This window comes from Aureobasidium subglaciale, assembly GCF_000721755.1.
Source record: "Aureobasidium subglaciale EXF-2481 unplaced genomic scaffold scaffold_6, whole genome shotgun sequence".
Lineage (NCBI taxonomy): Eukaryota > Fungi > Ascomycota > Dothideomycetes > Dothideales > Saccotheciaceae > Aureobasidium > Aureobasidium subglaciale.
The window spans coordinates 930991-950500 of record NW_013566989.1 but is presented as its reverse complement, the minus strand read 5'-3'; the positions used below and the strand labels follow the sequence as shown (position 1 = coordinate 950500).

Here is a 19510-nt window from a genome sequence, read left to right as displayed (position 1 = left end):
CCAACTGTGTGAGAATTCCATAGCTGACAATCATAGGTGTACTGCTGTGAAACATACATGGCCAATGTCCTTCCAAGACCATGGCAAGAGGAATGTTTTCGACCTAATCGAAGGATTGTTCAAGCACAAAGCTAGAGGGCCTCAATACTCAGAAGACGGTAAATGCGGTCCAAACAACGGCAATCTCTTGTGCAATCCTGATAGCAAAGTATATGACGGTACTTGCTGTTCATCATATGGTCAGACTCTTCTATTCGCGTTCATCGGAAATGCAACTGATAGCAAGCAGGATGGTGTGGAAGTTCTCCAGCTCATTGTGGAAGTGGTTGCTCATCAGGTTGCTCTGCAAGTTCGGCCGTTGCAGTACCTTCTAATACAGGCACGACTGTCGATAGAGCAGCACCATCGGCTTCTGGTGCTGCCCCTCGTGATGATGGCAGATGCGGTCCTGATTTTGCCAATGCATTGTGTGATGCCAAGGGCGCTTATGGCGGTTGCTGCTCGTAAGTCATATCTCAATTTCACACAAGCATCTTTCTGACATCCCCCGTCAGCTCATACGGATACTGTGGTAATACTGATGGCCATTGCTTGGTCGTAAACGGATGTATCTCTGGCTGCAAGGATGCATCGCCTACAAGCGCTGCCCAAACTTCTGCAGCAGTGACATCGGTTTCGCCTTCTGATGTGGAGACGGCAGCCCCATCGAGTACTACCGGCGAGCCTGTCATCTCTGCGGCGTCATCTTCAGCTGGCAGTGCCCCGACCGGAACTGTCACCAAGGACGGAACTTGTGGTGCCACCTACGAGAACACGATCTGTGGCGATTGGGCTCAAGGAGCTTGTTGCTCGTATGTAACACGGTTTTCGCGTGTGTTCCGGAAAGCTAATGTCCCGACTTAGGATGTACGGATACTGTGGAAATAGTACAGCTCACTGTGGTGATGGATGTCAAAGTGGCCCCTGCTTGAACGGCGCTGTGGTTGCACCTCCAGGACCAAGCCCTGCGCCAGTCAATGCCAACCCAGGATCTCTCAACGTCGTTGGCGAGTCCGGTGCTCCTGCCATGCATGCTGGTCTTCTCCCTAACGGCAAAGTCGTCTTCCTTGACAAGGTTGAGAACTACACTAACATCAAACTTCCCAATGGCCAATATGCGTACTCGACCGAATATGATCCCGTCACTAACAAATACACCGCTCTGGCGTACAAGACTAATGCCTTTTGTGCTGGTGGCTCATTCCTACCGAATGGCGACTTCATGTCCTTGGGTGGCAACGGCCCATTGGACTTTATTGACACCACGGTCGGGGACGGCTTCGATGGTATTAGATACCTCTCGCGTTCGTCATCTGACGCTTCTCTGGATGGCCAAGACTGGAAGGAGCCGGGCAATAAGCTCAACACCAAGAGATGGTACGCATCGGTACAGACTATGCCTGATGGTAGACTCTTCGTCGCTTCCGGATCGTTGAATGGACTTGATCCTACCATCCCCACCAATAACAATCCGACATACGAGATTCTGGACAGGAACGGAAAGTCTTCTGGTGTCTCCATTCCAATGGAGATCCTAGCCAAGAACCAACCTTACTATATGTATCCATTCATGCACCAGCTCAAGGATGGTTCTCTCTTCGTTTTCGTTTCCAAGTCATCCGAGCTCTTCAACATAGATACAAACACCACCGTACGAACCTTTGCGGATCTACCTGGAGATTATCGTACTTATCCGAACACCGGAGGCTCCGTTTTGCTACCTCTGTCCTCCTCAAATGACTGGAATCCCGACATCGTAATTTGCGGCGGCGGCGCATACCAAGATATCACTTCCCCGACGGATCCCAGCTGTGGCCGCATCCAACCACTCTCCACGACCGCAAAGTGGGAAATGGACTCCATGCCTCAAGGCCGCGGTATGGTTGAAGGGACCCTCCTCCCTGACGGTACCGTCGTCTGGGTCAACGGTGCAAACGAAGGAGCCCAAGGCTTCGGCCTCGCTCGTGATCCTACCCTCGAAGTCCTCATCTATGATCCTGCTAAACCGCTCGGTCAACGTTGGACCACCGGTCCTTCGTCTACGATCCCTCGTTTGTACCATTCAGTAGCTTTACTGCTTCTTGATGGTACATTGATGATTGCAGGATCCAATCCAGTCGAACAGCCAATTCTTAAACCTACAACTCAAGATCCCTACGTCACAGAGTTCAGAGTCGAGATCTACACCCCTCCCTATCTCTCTGGCGATAACGCAAAGAAGCGTCCCACCGACGTCGCTCTCTCATCCAAGACCTTACAAGCGAATTCTCAAACCTTCACCATCGACTTCTCCGTCCCTACTGGCGCAAAGAACGTCAAAGTGGCATTATATCATGGAGGCTTCGTAACACATTCGGTGCATATGAGTCATAGAATGTTATTCTTGGACACTCAGGGATGGAAGGACGGGGTGCAAGGACAGAGTGTTACGGTTACTATGCCGCCGTCTAGTAATCTTGCGCCCCCGGGTCCGTATGTGATCTATGTGGTTGTGGATGGCGTACCTGGTATCGGACAATTTGTGCAGGTTTCTTGAGGAGAACGAAGAGCAATCGAGGTTAAGAAGGTATGCGAAAGCGGTTTTTGGTTTTCTACGTAGTTTTGATGAGTAATTGTGGTTTGCCATATCATTGCGCATCTATATCATCTATATTGTAGGCAGTATGGACTTACGGACCTGATGCTGATGTAACATGGTTGTTTTTGTCTTGTTCTAGGTCAGATGAGGAATGTTGTAGTGAGATGACAAAGTCACAGAAGATCTGGAGTAAAGGTATAAAATCGCACAATTGATATGGTATAGGAACACCCACACCAAAATCATAAAATCGTGAAATCAGCGCCATCTCGATCTAACACCCACCGCCGCCTCCTCCACAGCCGCCGCCGCCGCCGCCTCCTCCTCCTCCGCAACCACCTCCACCCCCTCCACCTCCACAACCAGCAACACCACCCGCTCCACCACATCCACCCATAGCACCACAAGACCCAGCCGCTGCACCTGCCCCACAAGTCCCAGCACAGCAATTGCCAGCCGCACCAACCCCCAGAGCCATACACCCCGGGTAAACAGGATACACCATGGGTGTATACGGCATAGCACCCATATACGGCGCATAAGCAGGCATATACACCGGATATCCATAAGCATCAGAGTAATAATAGTCGTCTCGCTTCGGGCGAGTTTTGCCCTTTTTGTCTGCGCGTGAGCAGGCTTTGGCGTATGCTTTTTCCAGCTCGGCTAGACGTCTTGTGACGCCTTCGTCGTACCTTTTGTCGCCTGTTGGACGCACGGCGTTGTGGGTGGAGATGTGGACGGATTTCTTAGGGTCCGAGGGGACGTCGTGGAGGTTGTCTGCTGCTGTTGCGTTGTTGCTGCGGAAGAGGCGTGATGCGGTTGAAGTGTTTGCTTCTCGTACGGCTTCACAGTACCAGCATGTGCATTCCGAGTATGGCTCTCCGTATAGTCTCTGGTACATCTTACTGGTCTCTGCAAAAGCGTCTGTGAGTTTTGCTTCTACCACTTTGTCGTCGTGGTCGATGAATGTTCTGCTCTTCGCAACGGTGTATTGGAGATATTGGGATGGGTTGAGCTGGTGGGTGTGCCATGCCAAGTCTACATCGAGGGTTGGTACGGCCATCTTACTGTACTTTGCGATGATGCCGATGAATCGTGTGTATTTGAGGATCAAACGAGGGATCGTGTGAGAAAGCGCAGGAGAGTGGAGCCAGTCAATAGTATGCATCTTCTCGATAAAAGAGCCCTGGCGTGTCACGGCACCAACAAGGTCGATGGCGAAAGGAGACGAGTTCTCCCAATATCTCGACATCATGCGACGGATAGCCAACGACTCGTCAGGGTACGGTTTGGAGGTCGTTCCTATCCATTTGGCTTCTTTGACCGCTTGTCTGTTGGAAAGATACTCCTCGACAACTTCTCGAACACTGAGCATCTTCAAGTCGCAGCTTTTGAGATCCAGGATTTGTCTTGCCAGACCAAGCCTCATCAGCCTGCTTGGGAACGAGAAATATGCCCAGCCTGTGCTGTCGGAAATCAGTCCGACTTTCGTTGGTAGCCCCTCCCTGCCTAGAAGGTTGCCAGGCAATATAACATCATCTTGCAGAAGCTTCTTCAGATCTTCTCGGAGCTTTCCAACACAAAGGGAGTCGTGATTGATCTGCATACCACATTGGTGACAATCCAAGGCAAAGTCCTTGTCAGCGTATCCTTGGGAGGCACCGAGTTGATCTTGAACGGCTCCAAGAATGGGAGCATTTCCCCTGGTCGACCCGCGTTCTCTTGCCTTCTGAGTAACTTCCCCACACCTGGTCCAGATAGTCGTGTTCGAGGCCAGGCAATGAGGACACTTGATGATCGTCTCGTTGGGATCATCCAGGTTGTCCCAGTGAAGTCCGGTTTGCTCCTCGAACTCGCTCGTTACGGCGTCGCCAACCTCGTAATAGTATGTTGAAGGATCAATATATTCGGCCACAGTCCTTGATGGAAATGGCGTGTGCCACATCTTCATGCGGCCTTCGCGTGCGCAGTCTTCCAGATATGCTCTAGGATTCAGCATATACGAATGCCAGACCATCAGGATGTCTAGCCATATATCAGCAAGTGAATTGCACCAAAGACCGTATGACTTACCGATGGGTATGAGGTTGCTGTGGTCGAAGCACAATGCATCTGTGTTCTCGTGGAAAGGATCTACTAGACGCGCCAATCGATGACCTTTCAAAGAGGTCGCTTGAGACAGCGTATAGTAACCAGCTTCAGCCTCGATAGTGTTCCTCCATGCCGAAAAGCGTTGCACTGCACGAGAGACGTAGACTTGCCATCGCTTCTCGGCAAGCAGTGTTGATATCTCGTTGTTCTTGTTTTCGACTTGGGTCTTTGCTTGTGGTACGACCTCATCGAGATCCTTCACGATGTTGATAGATATGCCAAACAGTCCTTCGGTCCTAGCAATCCTTTGCTTCAAACGGTAGAAGCACTCAAGCAATTTTAGATGTGCTTCGCAGTCTCTGGGCTGTGGCACATCTGGACCATCTGAGCCCAAGTCGAGTTCAGCAAATCCATTGACGATGTGGGGAGGGTTTTTGGCGTTCCATTCGTCTTCCTTTGCTTCCTTGTAGGTTGGCGGAGGTGGCGACGGACTCTTCTCAGGACTGTCCACCTTGGCGTCCAGTGCTTCTTTCTCTTTGCTCGATTGTCCAGTCCGGGAGAAGGCCCTTGTAAGTCTTCCCATAATGATGTTAAGATGCAGTGGGGCAAATTTGAGATGATGTGAAAGTATGGGAGAGATGCATGGTTATATAAGGTAGATGGTCGTTACGACCCCACCGTTGCTCAGCTCAGGCAGACCAAAGGATTCTGAGAGTGCCGCATGACTCTACTCGAACACTGTTTCGACCTATTAAATGTCTACATACCAAACTTGAAGGAAGCGGCTGTGTCTAGGCCGAAGATATGGACAAAAGAAGATGCACGTTGATCTTACTCTTTCAGGTATGAAGTCGCTTCTACAAAATTTCTAGCGTGACTTCTTCCGAGGCTTGGACTGCTCAAGCACCATGTCGACTCTCAAAGTCACCCGTTTTGGCGGGGGCTGAGCTTGATCTTTTGTTATTTCAAGACAAGCCCCAGAGGATCAGGCATTCGATATTGATGCATCTCATGGACTGCGGCCGTAATATGTTGCGGCGGAGTCCTTCTGATCACTTTGCATCGCTTTCAATTGATGGAGAAATGGAAGGAGGCGCAATCTGGGAGGGGGAGACAAAACGGCAACCCGGACCGAGCGTGCCACCGACTCGCCGAGGTGTGGGCGAGCTGCCTTGTTGTTATTGACTGCCTCAGTCTGCCTGTTTTGTGTCTGAACACTCGATAAAGCTTGTCGCGTGATGTAGGTCAAGACCACATATTTTGGGGTTGCACATATGAACCATTACCATGCGCTCGATCTAGGTCCGCCAAGATGTTCTTTTCCGAACCCACGTCTCGAGCCGAAAGCTGAAGCATACGTGAAACAATCTCGGCAGAGAGGGACGCATTTATCTCTGACAAACAAGCGGCTTGACGACTAATGCCAATACCCCGGGACATCCTTACCTTAACTATTCACACTTGTCCGTCAGGGCCTGCATACTTGCAAAGCTGCTTTGCTAATTCAAAGTCATCTGCCAAAGACCCACCAAGAGCTGGCCATCGAAGGTCGTTTCTGTGCGCCGTAAACCTACTTCATACACTCTTACGACTAAACATCTCTCCTATCGCAAGTATCAACGTAGGCACAATCCTGGAGGACCTAACACGAAACTCCGACGGGACTGCCCTATAATATAGCCAAATCTTGCAGCAATGTACCTTGCCTTTATGATCTGCCACCTATGCTTGCTTTCTGTATACAACCCTAAAATCTGTTACTCAGATACGAGGACGCAAAATTAGGGCAAGGGAGTGGCTTCCATTGCTGCTCAAAACAAGCGATCACGACATGTCGCGCATGATACATAAAAGATCTCACACTCGCCTGGCCTATCGAAGGTGTCCATCACGTCTCTTTCAATCGTAAATTCCACCTTCTCCAAGAAAGGGCTGGTACCTTTCGTCCATTCATTAGACCAATCATGCTTTCTCTGCCAATCATTCTTTCCTTCGCCACTTCGCTTGCTGCGGCCGCTGGTCTGAATGACGCCTCTTTGAAGAACTACGTCAACTCGCTTGATCTCGACTACAGCTTCAATCCTGTCAAGGCAGCTTACTGGACAGATCTGCCTCACCATCGCAGAACCCCCTTTGCACTCTCTCCTGACGGCACTCGTGCTTTCCTCGCGTACCTCGACGACAGCGAGACCGATGTCCATGTCCAACGCGTGGATCCCAAGACGTTCGCGGCGGTCGGCATTGCAGTGACCGTCAAGGGTGGTAAAGAAGCAGGTGGACTCGTTGCCCACAATGATGGATTTGCACTGTTGACCAACGAGGCTCTTCCGTCTGGGACCACTAACGCTCCTGCCGATAGCACTCCTGTACCTGTTCTGTACAGATATACTGAGGGGGAGCAGACCTTCAAGACTTTCCTCGGTGGACCTGGTGTTCATGAGAGTGACGGTCTTTCTGCTTCTCCCGATCTCAATGGCGATCTTGTCTACTCTGAGAAGGCTGGCATATACGGCGCTTACTTTGTCGTTACCGATTACAGCGGTTGGGCTGAAGGTCACTTTGGCGATTCGGTCCAATATGTGTCAACTAACGGATCGCTCGATGCTCTTCCTGAGTCCAGCGCCTGGGGTTGTTCGCACAATACTGGAATTGCTTTCGAAGCTGCCGATGCCGCTCCCTTCGCCAGTATCTGCGCAGAAGATCAGGGCGACATTTGGCTCAACACCAACAATCGCGGCATGGATCTTTCTGGTACCAAGATCTCGAACGAGAACACGACCAACGGTGCTGGCGGCGAGTCCATGGGTGGCATGTCCGGTTCTTACAGCAATCTCGCTCGCTATCAGGACGAAGACTCCTACATCTTCTCCTGGGTATCCCGTGGTGCCGTTGATTTATACGAGAACAGCTGGATGGGCAAGGGATATGTCGCCTCTGCGAACAGAACAAATGGTCGCAACGTTGCCATCGCAACTTTCTCGGACAAGCAGACCATGGACGGCGAACAAGCTTCTTCCATCGTGGGTGCCAAAGACGGCGACTCGCAAGTCAATTGGATCACTACTGGCACAGCCGACTGCTCCAATGCCCACGTCGCCACTTTCGACGGCGCAAATGCTCTGGTGACCTGGGAGCAGATCGACGAGCCCCAATGCGACTTCATTGCTATGGGCTGCCAAGGCGAGTACAGCGGATCGTACTTTCAGCTCGTCAACAAAGGCGAGAAGATCGGTGCACCGGTCAAGTCAATGGATACCTATGTCGCTGGCGATATGGTGACCATGACTGACGGGCGTATCTGCTGGCCCTACGTCAACATGACTTGGAGACTCGATCAACCTGCCGGTGCATACGGCGGTCTGCCTTCCTCGACCACTAAGCAGATCTCTTTTGCTTGTATAAGCGTCGGAGATGCCGCAAACGCTTCGTCTTCATCCGTGGTATCTTCCAGCGCCGTGGCTTCGGGCACTGTTGTGGCGTCTAAGATTGTGGCCAACACTGCTGCCATCAGCACCTCATCTTCCACTGCACCATCAAAAATTCCAATCTCCAGTCCTGTTGTCATTTCATCCACTGCCATCTCTGCGTCTATCTCGAGCGCCAAGATCGCCAAAGTAGCACACTCGACCCAACTTTACTCTTTGTCCCTTGTTTCATTGGCATCTGCTTCTGCGACAACTTTCTCAACCGCGACCAGAGTATCTTCCACTTCAAGCGTAGCAGCCGAGGAGAACTCGACTGCCGTTGCTGACACTGCTAAGAGTCAAAGTGAAAACTGCCAGGTACAATACATCTACGAGTAATTGAAGAATGTGACGACACCGGAGGGCGGCGATACTGTGGTTGTCGAGAGATGGGTTGTAGTTGATAACAATGGTAGCAGGCATGTGCGTAGTTGTACTTGACCGAATACTCCGAGTCCTTCTTAAAGAGGAATCTGAAATCCTGCGAAATCTGATAGCCTCATTAACGTCGATCAACTTACCTCGGTTCTGTTCCAATGCCTAAGTGGTGCCTGTGGTTCAAAGTGTGGAGTGAACCGGTAGTCTTGTCAATCTGGAAAATTCTTGCGACGTGCTGATAATTGTATAGCTCGACCAGTACTCATATGTTGATTTGGAATAGAAAGTGAATGCTTGCATAACTCTTGATACTTCTGTCTCCTATTGACAATGTTATGGCGTTCCCAGACACCAGGTAGACAAGGTCGCGCGTTGTGTTGCCGCTAAGACCGGTGCTATTGGCATCCATATAGTAGAATGCGCATGCGTATGTTCCTCGGCAAGTGATTGACATCGGGGAGAGCCAAAGGGAATTGAGACTGAAGACTGCTGCGTGGCGCCTTCCGACTCGATGGATAGCTTAGAGGGCCTTGCCCATGAACTTTCTCTTGGTGAAACTCAACCACCACTGCAAAGACTGAGTTAGTATCTCCTGTGACACTTGAGCTGACAGCAGTTCTCACCTTGCTAGGAGCATCTCCGTCGGCGTATATCCTGTTCAACAATCTGTTGGCCAGCTCCTGTCTCATTTGGCTGATGTACTGTCTCAAGACTTCGGCTTCTTGTCTGTCTCGCGGAGGCTCAAAGGCTTGGTTGAGAGGGAAGGTAGCATCGCCAGGGATGGCAAAGTTTGTGTCCAGAGCGAGGTTCATAACGGCCTTCTCGGCCTCTCTTCTCGGCATCTGAGGCTTGATCTTTGAGATAACTTCACTGACAAACAGAATGCCGTAGATGAGGACACGGTCGGCGGGACCCTTGATCTCGAAGTTGCGGAAGAAGGTGTTCGCACGGAACAAAGCCAGCGTCTCGTCTAGCGGATCGTAGCTTTCGTGTGAGGCATCGATGCTGAGTTCTGTGACGTCGCCGGATAGAGCGGGAAGTTGCATAGCGGGACCACGCGTTCTAGTACGGAGAGGCAACAAGGCAAAGTTGCCAATGACTTGCTGATTCGGCTCATCAAGGAAGACTGAGTGGTATGCCTGCCGCGCTAGCTGTCAGCAGGGGGTTGCTTGGAGGTTTCATGGACATCTGTGCTTCATACAGGCATGATGAGATATGTGTGACAGCAGTGAGACTGTCGGGTGAGAGAAGGAATAAATTTTTGGGAAGAGGATTGATTGGAATAGCTAGAGAGCGATCAATTGCTTGACCAAGGTGGATGCGCGCGTCGCTGCCCGCCTACGTATGATGTGGTCGTTGTGCTTGGCGTCCGCTACTTGCCAAGACGCGGGACTCCCGGCCGCCGAACGCGGGGTCCTGTGAAAGTGAAGAAATTATCAAGGTGACTCCTTCGCGACAGTGAGCTTCCGCTATCGCTGAATACTTGCATACCGCGTGTCAAACTCTGTCAATTCAGACACAGTCTTTGCGCGACCTCATTTTTTTTGTTTACATCAGGTCGAAACGCGCATTGACGACCTACATTGCCCAACATGTCCTTCTCAATCAGTACGGAGGTGCCTTCATATATGCCCCACGATCAAGACTAATTTTCCACAGAGGTGCCGTGCTCTTCGGCTAACATTGGTATCTCTTACCAATTGCAAAACATTCATCCGCTCGTCAATTGACTTCTTTGACCAGGCCCTGGATTTGATGTCATTGGTCTGGCCCTTTCTGTCTGGCTCGAGCTGCGTGTTACTGTAGACTCTTCCAAGAAGTCTTCAGAGTACCAGTCTAACTGCAAGATCACCTATGAAGGTCTCGGCAAGGAGAGTGTTGATCTCGTTGCTGATCGCAACCTGATCACTCAGACTGCTCTCTACGTCTTGCGATGCCACAACCAGCATGCTTTCCCTTCAGAGACTCACGTTCACATCATTAACCCCATCCCTCTTGGCCGTGGTCTTGGTTCTTCTGGAGCTGCTGTTGTTGCTGGTGTTATGCTCGGTAGCGAAGTTGGTGGCCTTGACTTGTCCAAAGACCGCATGCTCGACTTCTGCCTGATGATCGAGAGACACCCTGACAACGTTGCTGCTGCTCTGTTCGGTGGCTTCGTCGGCTCTTACCTCAAGGATCTGGATGAGGAGGACATGAAGCGCAAGGAGATTCCTCTGAGTGAGGTCCTCCCTGCCCCCGCTGGTGGTGTCGACACTGGGCTTACTCCTCCCATTCCTCCGATCAACATTGGCAAACACATCAAGTTCAACTGGGCTCCTGAGATCAAGTGCATTGCTATCATTCCTGACTTTGAGGTCTCTACCGCGAAGGCTCGCTCGGTTCTTCCCACCAACTACCCCAAGGCCGATGTCATTTCCAACCTCCAGAGAATCGCTCTGTTGACCACAGCACTTGGTCAGAGCCCTCCCAACCCTGACATGATCTACGATGGCATGCAGGACAAGATCCACCAGCCTTACAGAAAGACTCTAATCCCCGGCCTGACTGAAATCCTGAAGTCTGTCACCCCTACATCGCAACCCGGTCTTCTCGGTATCTGCCTGTCAGGTGCTGGTCCTACCATCCTGGCCCTGGCGACTCACAACTTCGAGCAGATCGCCAATCACTTGATTGGTGAGTTCAAGAAGGAGAATATCAGCTGTGAGTGGAAGCTCCTGGAACCTGCCTACGAGGGTGCTGTTTGTACCAGAGATGTCGAAAAGCCCAAGGCCATGACCTACGCCGACGCTGGTGTCTCTATTGATGCCGGTAATGACCTAGTTGTTGCTATCAAGAAGGCTGTCAAGTCTACCCGCAGACCTGGCGCCGATGCTGAAATCGGTGGTTTCGGTGGTGCACTCGACCTCAAGGCCGCCGGCTACGATGAGGCTCCCATCATCATCCAAGCCATTGACGGTATTGGTACTAAGCTGAAGGTAGCTTTCGCTATGGACAAGTTCGACACTGTTGGTATTGATCTTGTTGCCATGAACGTTAACGATCTGGTCGTACAAGGTGCGGAGCCTTTGACATTCCTGGACTACTACGCTTGTAGCAAGCTGGAGATCAAGGAGGCCGTGTCATTCATCGAGGGTGTCGCAGCCGGCTGTCGTGAATCAGGATGTGCCCTTGTTGGTGGAGAGACTGCTGAGATGCCTGGAATGTACCAGGGCAACGAGTTCGATGCCGGTGGTTGCGCCACCGGTGCACTCAAGCGTGGACGTACCATCCTGCCTGATATGGCATCTATGGTCGACGGTGACATCCTTCTTGGACTTGCCAGTGATGGTGTGCACTCGAACGGCTTCTCTCTCGTCAGAAAGGTCGTCGAGTCCAAGGGACTCTCATACCACGACAAGGCTCCTTGGGCACCTAACACCAGCATTGGTGCCAGCTTGTTGACCCCTACTCGTATCTACGTCAAGTCTCTCTTGAAGGCTGTTGAGAAAGATCTCCTTAAGGGCATGGCTCACATCACTGGTGGTGGTCTCTACGACAACATCCCCAGAATGCTGCCTAAGACTCTGGCAGCTGAGGTCGATGTCTCCGCATGGACCGTCCCCCCAGTGCTCAAGTGGCTCAAGGAAGCCGGCAACGTCGAGTCTCGCGAATTTGCCCGCACATGGAACACCGGCCTTGGCATGGTCATTGTCGTCAGCAAGGAGAACGCTGCTGAGGCACAGAAGGTTTTGGAAGATGCTGGTGAGAGAGTTTCTGTTATCGGAAAGCTCTTCACCAGAGGCGAGGATGAAGTTGTTCTCAAGAACCTCGATGCATGGAACTAAGTGCACATAAGAAACGAAGAGAGTGGACATATTAAATGGGTTAAGCATGCGGTCGAGGAAGACGACCTGTGCAACGATTAAGGCGTTCTACAAAATCAAGGATTGGACGAGGCAGGATAGACATGGCAATTGTGAATTTACAGCATTTCTCAAACATTGAATCATGAACTCCCATCCGAAGATTACCATACGCACCGCGGGCTCAACGATCCTTTTGTTGGTAAGTCCCTCGGTCTCGCATTCGTACGTAGTGCAGTGCAAGACGGCTAAAGACAATTGCGCAACAATCGCACTTCCCATCTATCGAAAGCCAAGCATGTCAAGGACCCTGACGAAGTTCGTTCTCGGATGCAGGTCCGCTACTTGCCTCTCTTCTTCTACCTCTTTCCATCGAGTATGCTCTCACGACTCGCAGCCACCCCGTATGCAACTCAACAGAAAGCACTTTCGTGATCTGCCCATCTTTGCGACCTGGATCCCACGCGCAATTTCAACACCGAATAGCATTCAATATTGCAAGAACTTTGCAGCATGAATTGACTCCATGAGGTACCATGGAGAGTAATATGCTTACTTGACAGGATATTCAGGCACGTTAGATAGACTCTAATCCCCACGCAACCGCTCAGGGGAAGCTGCCAATGGTCGGTCTGTTTAATTAACTCAACCAGGTCGAAGCATGAGCTCCCGCCCCCGCTTCACGTCTTCATTTAGGAATACACTCAAGACGACCACAATCCGCTCTGTAAAGTGGATAACCTGCCCTTGGTTTTGGCCCACACGCAAAAGTCTGGACGATGAATCTTGCCATATGAACAGAGGAGATTTTCGACATAAAAGATGATGTCTGGTACTCCGACAGGTTCGACCTTTTCGACATTCTTTCCTTTACCGAGTCTTCGTCGCTCACTTTGGTCGTTTTCATCCTTCCAACATGCATCTCAGTTCTGCAATCTTGTTCGCCCCACTGGCCTGCTTGGTGGCTGGCCAAGGCCATCTCGCTGTCATAGGCGAAGATGGTGTCTCTGTTGGTTACAAAGTCGGCTCTCCAGAAATCGCAGTACCATTGGACGACTCTGGGAAGAACCTGGTCGGAACAAGTTCAGTAGCCGCCGGGCTACCCTTGCAGTCGCAACCCATCAAGGCCCATACACCAATCGTTCCAGCTATACCAACAGGTCAGACTTCCGGACCAGTCACAGTCATGGTCTCGACGCCTCAGGAGGAGCCTGGCAACGTACGTCCAGTCAGTCAACCTGCTACTCGACCTACACATGTCAATGTACAACCCTCGTCGATCGGAACACCAATCGGCCACTCTATTGGTAGTAAGCCTCCTGGCGCTGAACCAGGAAAGGATCCCTCGCGTTCGCACGGTATCTGGTTCCTGAACAGAAATGCGATCACGCAACACCTCAGTGCGGATTGGGCTGAGAAAGACTATGCGCGGTACGGCAAGCACCCGGTACTCGACTTTCAAACCCTGGAGCTGAACCCTGGAGAGGATTACTTCGTACGAGCATTGCCTCATCTCAGTCCGAAGATATTCGTAGGCGTCTCTCCTAACAACAAGACTTCAAGGGTCGGAAGCCATCGTGATCATGACACCGTTGTGGAAGCAACCTTCGATTCAAGTTATGATCTGACATATTACGACATTGACGTTGAAAAGGGTTTCTCTTCACCGGTCTGGTGTCACGCACAAGGTGAACCATGGGAGAAGGGTCAAGGTTGCACCACAGACGTCCTTGCGGTGTGCCCTGAAAAAGACCAACACATTCACGAAGACACCGGTTTATACGATCAATGCCGTGGGCTCGCGCAGAATCCCGCATTCGGCCGTCACCACTGTCCTCATACTTACGTCCAATGGAACGATGACTGGAACACAAAAGGCATGAGTAAAGGAAACCATGGTGAGTCACTTTACACAATTCCTTCTACGCGGCTATCGCTGACCTGTTCCGTAGTGCTTGTCTGTACCATCATGCCAACCCCGGCTACCAGCAAGCTTCAACTTAGTCAGATTGATGAAGCTGCTAGGAAAGCGGAAGATGGTCTCCATCCTACTGCCGTCTTGCCCAGACGCGCCCTGCCACGCAGTCACAGAAAGCACAAGCAACACTCTGGACATGTCCAAATGCTGCTGGAGCTGGGAAGCGCGGCCGAACTGTGCTGAGCTTTCCGCCCTATCTTGAATTGTGTTGGTGTCCATCCGAGTCGATATCTCTCTTCTATCGACGTCAAAGTCTTCTTCAGTTGGTGGTGTTTTGACAGTATTAGTACATCTAGTAAAACCTTAGTCTTAATGTTTAGTAATAATTTCAACAAATAAAAAAGTTCTTTGTCTTTCCAGATACCATTGACACTATTTTATTTGACTCTAAATTTTTGTTGCTATAGCAAGCACATTGATCCTTGGGCTTTGGGACTGTGCTCGTCCCTCCTCTTTCTGCTATACTCGATCCGTGCTCTCGACCGTGCTCTCGACCGTGCCAATGTCTTTCTTGACGTTCACGTCTAAACTGCATATCTATTGAAAATTGACGCCTGCGAGTTCCGGCTCAGCCTTAGAAACACGAACAGATCTCTTTGAGTTGGAGTAGAACTACTACACAGCAATTGGAGCTGCCAAAGTCAAATACTCGAACTAGATATCGCATGTTAGCCATGCTTACTTGTGTAAGAACACGCATAGCAAGTCCAAAGCAAGGGCTATGCACTAAGCTGAAGTACCCTAAAGCGCCGCACCCCTAGAAGCGCCGCACAAGCCGAATTGATCACCTCGTCGTCGAACTGCTATATACGACTACAACGCTAATGTATAGCTCTAAAAATTAAGCTGATCACAGCTCTAGACAGTCTGATTCGTTATAGCTAATTGTCGATTACAATTAGCGCGTCAGTCGCGTCCCTTGCCTCTATAAGTTTAACAGCTTGTATAGTAACCATTATATTGTTAATACTCGCAAATTTATCGTTAGGATCTATATATACCTTCTTCCTTCTCTTAACGGTAAGGGCTTTAATTTAAGCCTGTTAGTTAGCTATAGTAGCTTATAGTTCTACGTTTCTAATGTTAAGATTGTTAATTGCGTAACTAGCCTTCTTATAAACCTAATAGAGCTCTTATCTCTAGTCTTAATTGTTCCGAATAAATTAAGTATTTAAATGAACTTAACGTAAGTTTTTAGGGGTAGTAAGATAGGTAGGAACTAGTTGTTATAGTAGTAGTGTAATTGCCTTTTATCTAGCCTTCTAAATTTAGGAAGAATTCAGCCCTTTTAAAGGGTTAAATAGATAGATACTAGCAGCTAGCTAACCCGTACGTAAATAGCGAGGTATAAATGTCTTAAGGCGAGCTAAATAGTAGCAGGTAACAAAGCGTTACTTCTTAATAGGTGATGTATTATTAAGTGTAGCTAAATCTGTAATTTGTTAACGGTATCGCGATTTAAGAGGTAAAAACAACCCCTAAATCTAGAGGTTAAAGTACATAAGATAAATAAGCGGGCAGGAATAGCAGAAAGATCTTATGTTACTTATAAAACTAGAGAAATTTAATAGTTATATAACTGCTATAGCTATTAAGAATAAGAAGCCTCTATTTATCGCTATTAGGTTAAGTTTTAGGATAAAAGATTCGCTATAACTAGTAGAGACCGTAGTTATTTGTTATCTAGCTATTTTTAGAGGTTATATAGATATAATCAGGTGTTTTAGTAGGAAACTAAGTGCTCTATAGATTATAACCCTTAAATATAATTAGAGGGCGCGTAAAGCTACCTATTAGGGATACAGTTTTAATAATTAAGACCTATTTACGATCTTATAGTAATTTAACATACAAGCGTTAACGAGAGGAGTCTCTAAGAACTCTCGAGTTAGTATAGATACTAAGGGTAATTCTGTGCTCGTCTATATTATATATATTTAAAGGCTTAATATTAAGAAGGCGAACAGCGTCTTCGTAAGCTATATAAAACTCTTAAATAAGGTTAGGATGCGTGCCGTTAATACGAGCAGCCTTAATAGGCCTTCTAATAACTAAGGCAATACGTAGATTATCTCGTATAAATTTTATAATCTATCTCTTACCTAATAGTTTATCGTCGCCGTTAAGACGAAGAACGCGAATAGCCATTTTACGAGCGCGAGCGTAAGAGGGAGGAAACCCCTATACCTCCTGTTTAAGTATCTATTAAACAAGAAAATCCTCTTATCGTAGAGACAGTCGTTGTTCGTAAGCGTAAGCAGTACGTCAATCTAGAATTCTATCGCGTCGGCGACAAAGGGTTCGTTCGGAGACGTTATACGCGCGACCGGCGGCTTATAGGGATGTGAAAACACCTATATTAAATTCGTAGAGGGCAGTTTGTATCGTAAGCTCGCGTTAATCCATTACGACGACGTAGTTATAGTATAAGAATTAATTGATTAAAGAAGGTGACAAGAATTGAGTGTTTACGCGTTGCGGCGCTTCGAGGGGTGCGGCGCTTCAGGGTACTTCAGCTTACTCCAGCCTTTCTATGATTTTACATGTCGGCAACGCCTTAAGACCACTACCATCGCCAATCCACCATAGCAAAAGACATGATTTTTTCTCCACGTATGTGTCCACATGCCGTAGATGGAGTGGGCAAAATCAAAAAGAGGAACTACCCAGAGGTGTTTATGCCGGCTGCCTGAATCGAACAAGCGATCTTCGCATTACAAGTGCGACGCGTTACCCCTGCGCCAAGTCGGCCAGTTGTGAGTAGATAGAGTTCGACCGTGGCTCACGGTATATAAAGTCTATGAGAATTGCTTGGCTCTTTGGCATGATAGATGATTCCTTGTCTGACCTGGAGCCAGTAAGGATTATATTGATCAATCATGGGAGAGCGATGGCTCTCTGCTAGGAAGTCACCTCGCTAAACCGGGCCACCCTGGCCTTATACCAGGACGGCACCATGTCCGCTCGTCGCACGTCTATGCCTTCCGTGACACTTTCGACACTTGGATGTTTCGATAATCACGACTCGAATGACTAAGCAGGTATCATAGTCGAAGTGGACCTTTTCAACGCGGTATTCTCAATCATATATCGAAGCTACATACAGATAATGGCAGAGGACGGTAGAAACCAACGGAGGAATTGGTGCACATGAAAACAACGCCAAGCCAACCTGTGCATCCATGCATCCAGGCTTCACGCATAAAAAAAAGTTATCGACATCCTGCGTACAAAAATCTCGAATATCTTTTCCAACACAACATACTATCCTTTTCTCGCCTACTACCAGTGTGTATGCCATGTGCAAAAGGATATTGATGAGAGTGGGATTTGAACCCACGCCCTTTCGGACCAGCGTATTGGAAGAACCTTAAGCTGGCGCCTTAGACCGCTCGGCCATCTCACCGTTGGATGAGGGATTGGCAAGGCGGATCAATACAAGTACAGGCGACAAAAGGCGCGAGTCCGAGGTCACCGGCCGTCGGTGCATCGCCTGTGCACAAAGCAGGCGCTTGCCATGGGCAGTGTAGAGATGGCGATCTGGCACGGTGCATCTTTGCTTGGATGCCCAAACACACCTCGTCTTGTGTGGATTTGACGACGTGATGCTTGAGAGACAGATGACGAGGGACCAAGCAAAGGGAGGCAACATCGAGCACAGTCCTCCAGCGTGGGTACCGGGATGACCCTGCTCATATATTCGAAAAGGGCGACGACAGGCAGCATGACGTGCTTGTAGGAATATACCATGTGGAATCTGGTCGGGTGGGTCTGTTGAATGAACTGTCGGGATGATTGAGCATTTGCGATCTGAGAAACAGCTATCAGGCGGGTCTGCGAGCAAATAACATTTTCCTTCGCCAGACAGTGGTATATTTGATTTGATCTATGTGCACTGATCAGCGCATGTTGGTATTCAATGTTCAAGTTTGAAGCATGTTTTCCGTGGACTGGCAGGGACCATGTTGACCCACGAGAGACAGCGCAATTAATTCATGTTTGGTCCTGGGTTGGGAGAGAAGCTCGTGCATGATGTTTATTGCATCGTTCTTGCCCATGAAGCAGCGGTTGCCAAACAAAATCACCCCGCATCTGTGACGCGCGCCTCCTTGCCCACCAAGACGCAGACAAGTCCCCTCTTAGCATCACATCCATAATCAGATCGCTCATACATTCACAACTTACAACATCAGCAAGCATGAAGATTATCGTGACAGGCTGCACAGGCGTAGTGGGTTCCGAGGTGCTCCGCTCAGCCATCAAACATCAATTCATCACACACATCTATGCCATCACGCGCCAACCGCTGGACCCAAAGATTGAAGACCACCCCAAGGTGACGCAGATTATCCACGAGGACTTTGAACAATGGCCTGATCACTTGATGAGATTGTTCGAACATGAAGGCGTCAGAGGCTGTATCTGGTAGGCTCCCCCCCTCCGACCATGCATCTCCTGCTTCAGGAGACAGACAGAACAGCAAGACTAACATGAAGCGACAGGTGCATCGGTGGCTGGGTAGCCAAATTCCCCTCCTTGGAAGAAGCACAACGCGTCAATATCGCCCTCCCCCAATCCGCAGCCGAAGCCTTTTCCTCCGCACTATCTCCCTCCTCCGCTGAAATCTCTCAGACAAGAAACAAACGCGGCATTCCTTTCCGCTTCATCTACATGTCCTGCAACGGCGCTGAGCAAAATCCTTTTGCGTCCCTCTGGTGGAGTGCAGACTCTCGCAAGATGAAGGGAGCAGCTGAGAAAGGTCTGTTTGAGCTCGCAGATTCACGCAACCCGGGCAGCTTCGAGGTATACTCGTTGAGATTGGGAAAGGTGCTTCCAGGAGGACAGACCGTATACAATCTGATGACTATGGGTAGTACCACAAGTATCGCGGACAATCTCGTCGCGAAATGTGCTCTCAATATCGTTATTGATGGAAGAATGAAGGATGAAGGAGGCAGAATCTTGGAAAACGTCGATTGCTTGGGTGACGACTGGAGTCAAATCAACTCACTATCCATTGATTAGAGGAGATGACGGATATGGGAGACACGCAGTTTATGACTGGTAGGGATGACTTATTGGGATCGTCGCATTTCTGGAGCCCGGATGATATTACTTTCTTCTTTTTCTGCTACTTTGT

The 19510-nt window shown here is 49.5% G+C and overlaps 8 protein-coding genes across 8 annotated transcripts; 6 read left to right on the top strand and 2 right to left on the bottom strand.

The window, feature by feature from the left end:
* Positions 1-64: 64 nt before the first annotated feature.
* On the top strand, positions 65-2575 carry AUEXF2481DRAFT_63909 (carbohydrate-binding module family 18; the record flags this gene model as incomplete). The annotated part of the gene is made up of 4 exons (XM_013490023.1): positions 65-239; positions 287-503; positions 555-851; positions 904-2575. 4 exons carry the CDS (start codon positions 65-67, stop codon positions 2573-2575), a joined length of 2361 nt encoding a protein of 786 aa, XP_013345477.1.
* On the bottom strand, positions 2442-5429 carry AUEXF2481DRAFT_106927 (uncharacterized protein). Its single transcript, XM_013490175.1, has 2 exons — positions 4691-5429; positions 2442-4642 (listed from the first exon to the last, which is right to left on the bottom strand). Exons 1-2 carry the CDS (start codon positions 5289-5291, stop codon positions 2892-2894), a joined length of 2352 nt encoding a protein of 783 aa, XP_013345629.1. The 5' UTR covers positions 5292-5429; the 3' UTR covers positions 2442-2891.
* A 1243-nt stretch (positions 5430-6672) lies between these two features.
* Positions 6673-8511, top strand: AUEXF2481DRAFT_46567 (uncharacterized protein; the record flags this gene model as incomplete). The annotated part of the gene is made up of 2 exons (XM_013490007.1): positions 6673-8163; positions 8194-8511. 2 exons carry the CDS (start codon positions 6673-6675, stop codon positions 8509-8511), a joined length of 1809 nt encoding a protein of 602 aa, XP_013345461.1.
* Positions 8512-9070: 559 nt separating this feature from the next.
* Positions 9071-9757, bottom strand: AUEXF2481DRAFT_3793 (uncharacterized protein; the record flags this gene model as incomplete). The annotated part of the gene is made up of 3 exons (XM_013489829.1): positions 9071-9118; positions 9174-9689; positions 9752-9757. The coding sequence occupies 3 exons, from the start codon at positions 9755-9757 to the stop codon at positions 9071-9073; spliced, it is 570 nt and encodes a 189-aa protein (XP_013345283.1).
* Positions 9758-10142: 385 nt separating this feature from the next.
* On the top strand, positions 10143-12374 carry AUEXF2481DRAFT_28233 (uncharacterized protein; the record flags this gene model as incomplete). Its single annotated transcript, XM_013489904.1, has 2 exons — positions 10143-10158; positions 10294-12374. 2 exons carry the CDS (start codon positions 10143-10145, stop codon positions 12372-12374), a joined length of 2097 nt encoding a protein of 698 aa, XP_013345358.1.
* An 82-nt stretch (positions 12375-12456) lies between these two features.
* Positions 12457-13109, top strand: AUEXF2481DRAFT_631355 (uncharacterized protein). Its single transcript, XM_013490174.1, has one exon. It carries the CDS (start codon positions 12538-12540, stop codon positions 12907-12909), a length of 372 nt encoding a protein of 123 aa, XP_013345628.1. The 5' UTR covers positions 12457-12537; the 3' UTR covers positions 12910-13109.
* Positions 12979-14672, top strand: AUEXF2481DRAFT_38529 (uncharacterized protein). Its single transcript, XM_013489988.1, has 2 exons — positions 12979-14290; positions 14345-14672. Exons 1-2 carry the CDS (start codon positions 13309-13311, stop codon positions 14551-14553), a joined length of 1191 nt encoding a protein of 396 aa, XP_013345442.1. The 5' UTR covers positions 12979-13308; the 3' UTR covers positions 14554-14672.
* A 3896-nt stretch (positions 14673-18568) lies between these two features.
* On the top strand, positions 18569-19395 carry AUEXF2481DRAFT_28231 (uncharacterized protein; the record flags this gene model as incomplete). The annotated part of the gene is made up of 2 exons (XM_013489903.1): positions 18569-18795; positions 18873-19395. The coding sequence occupies 2 exons, from the start codon at positions 18569-18571 to the stop codon at positions 19393-19395; spliced, it is 750 nt and encodes a 249-aa protein (XP_013345357.1).
* Between the last annotated feature and the right edge of the window lie 115 nt (positions 19396-19510).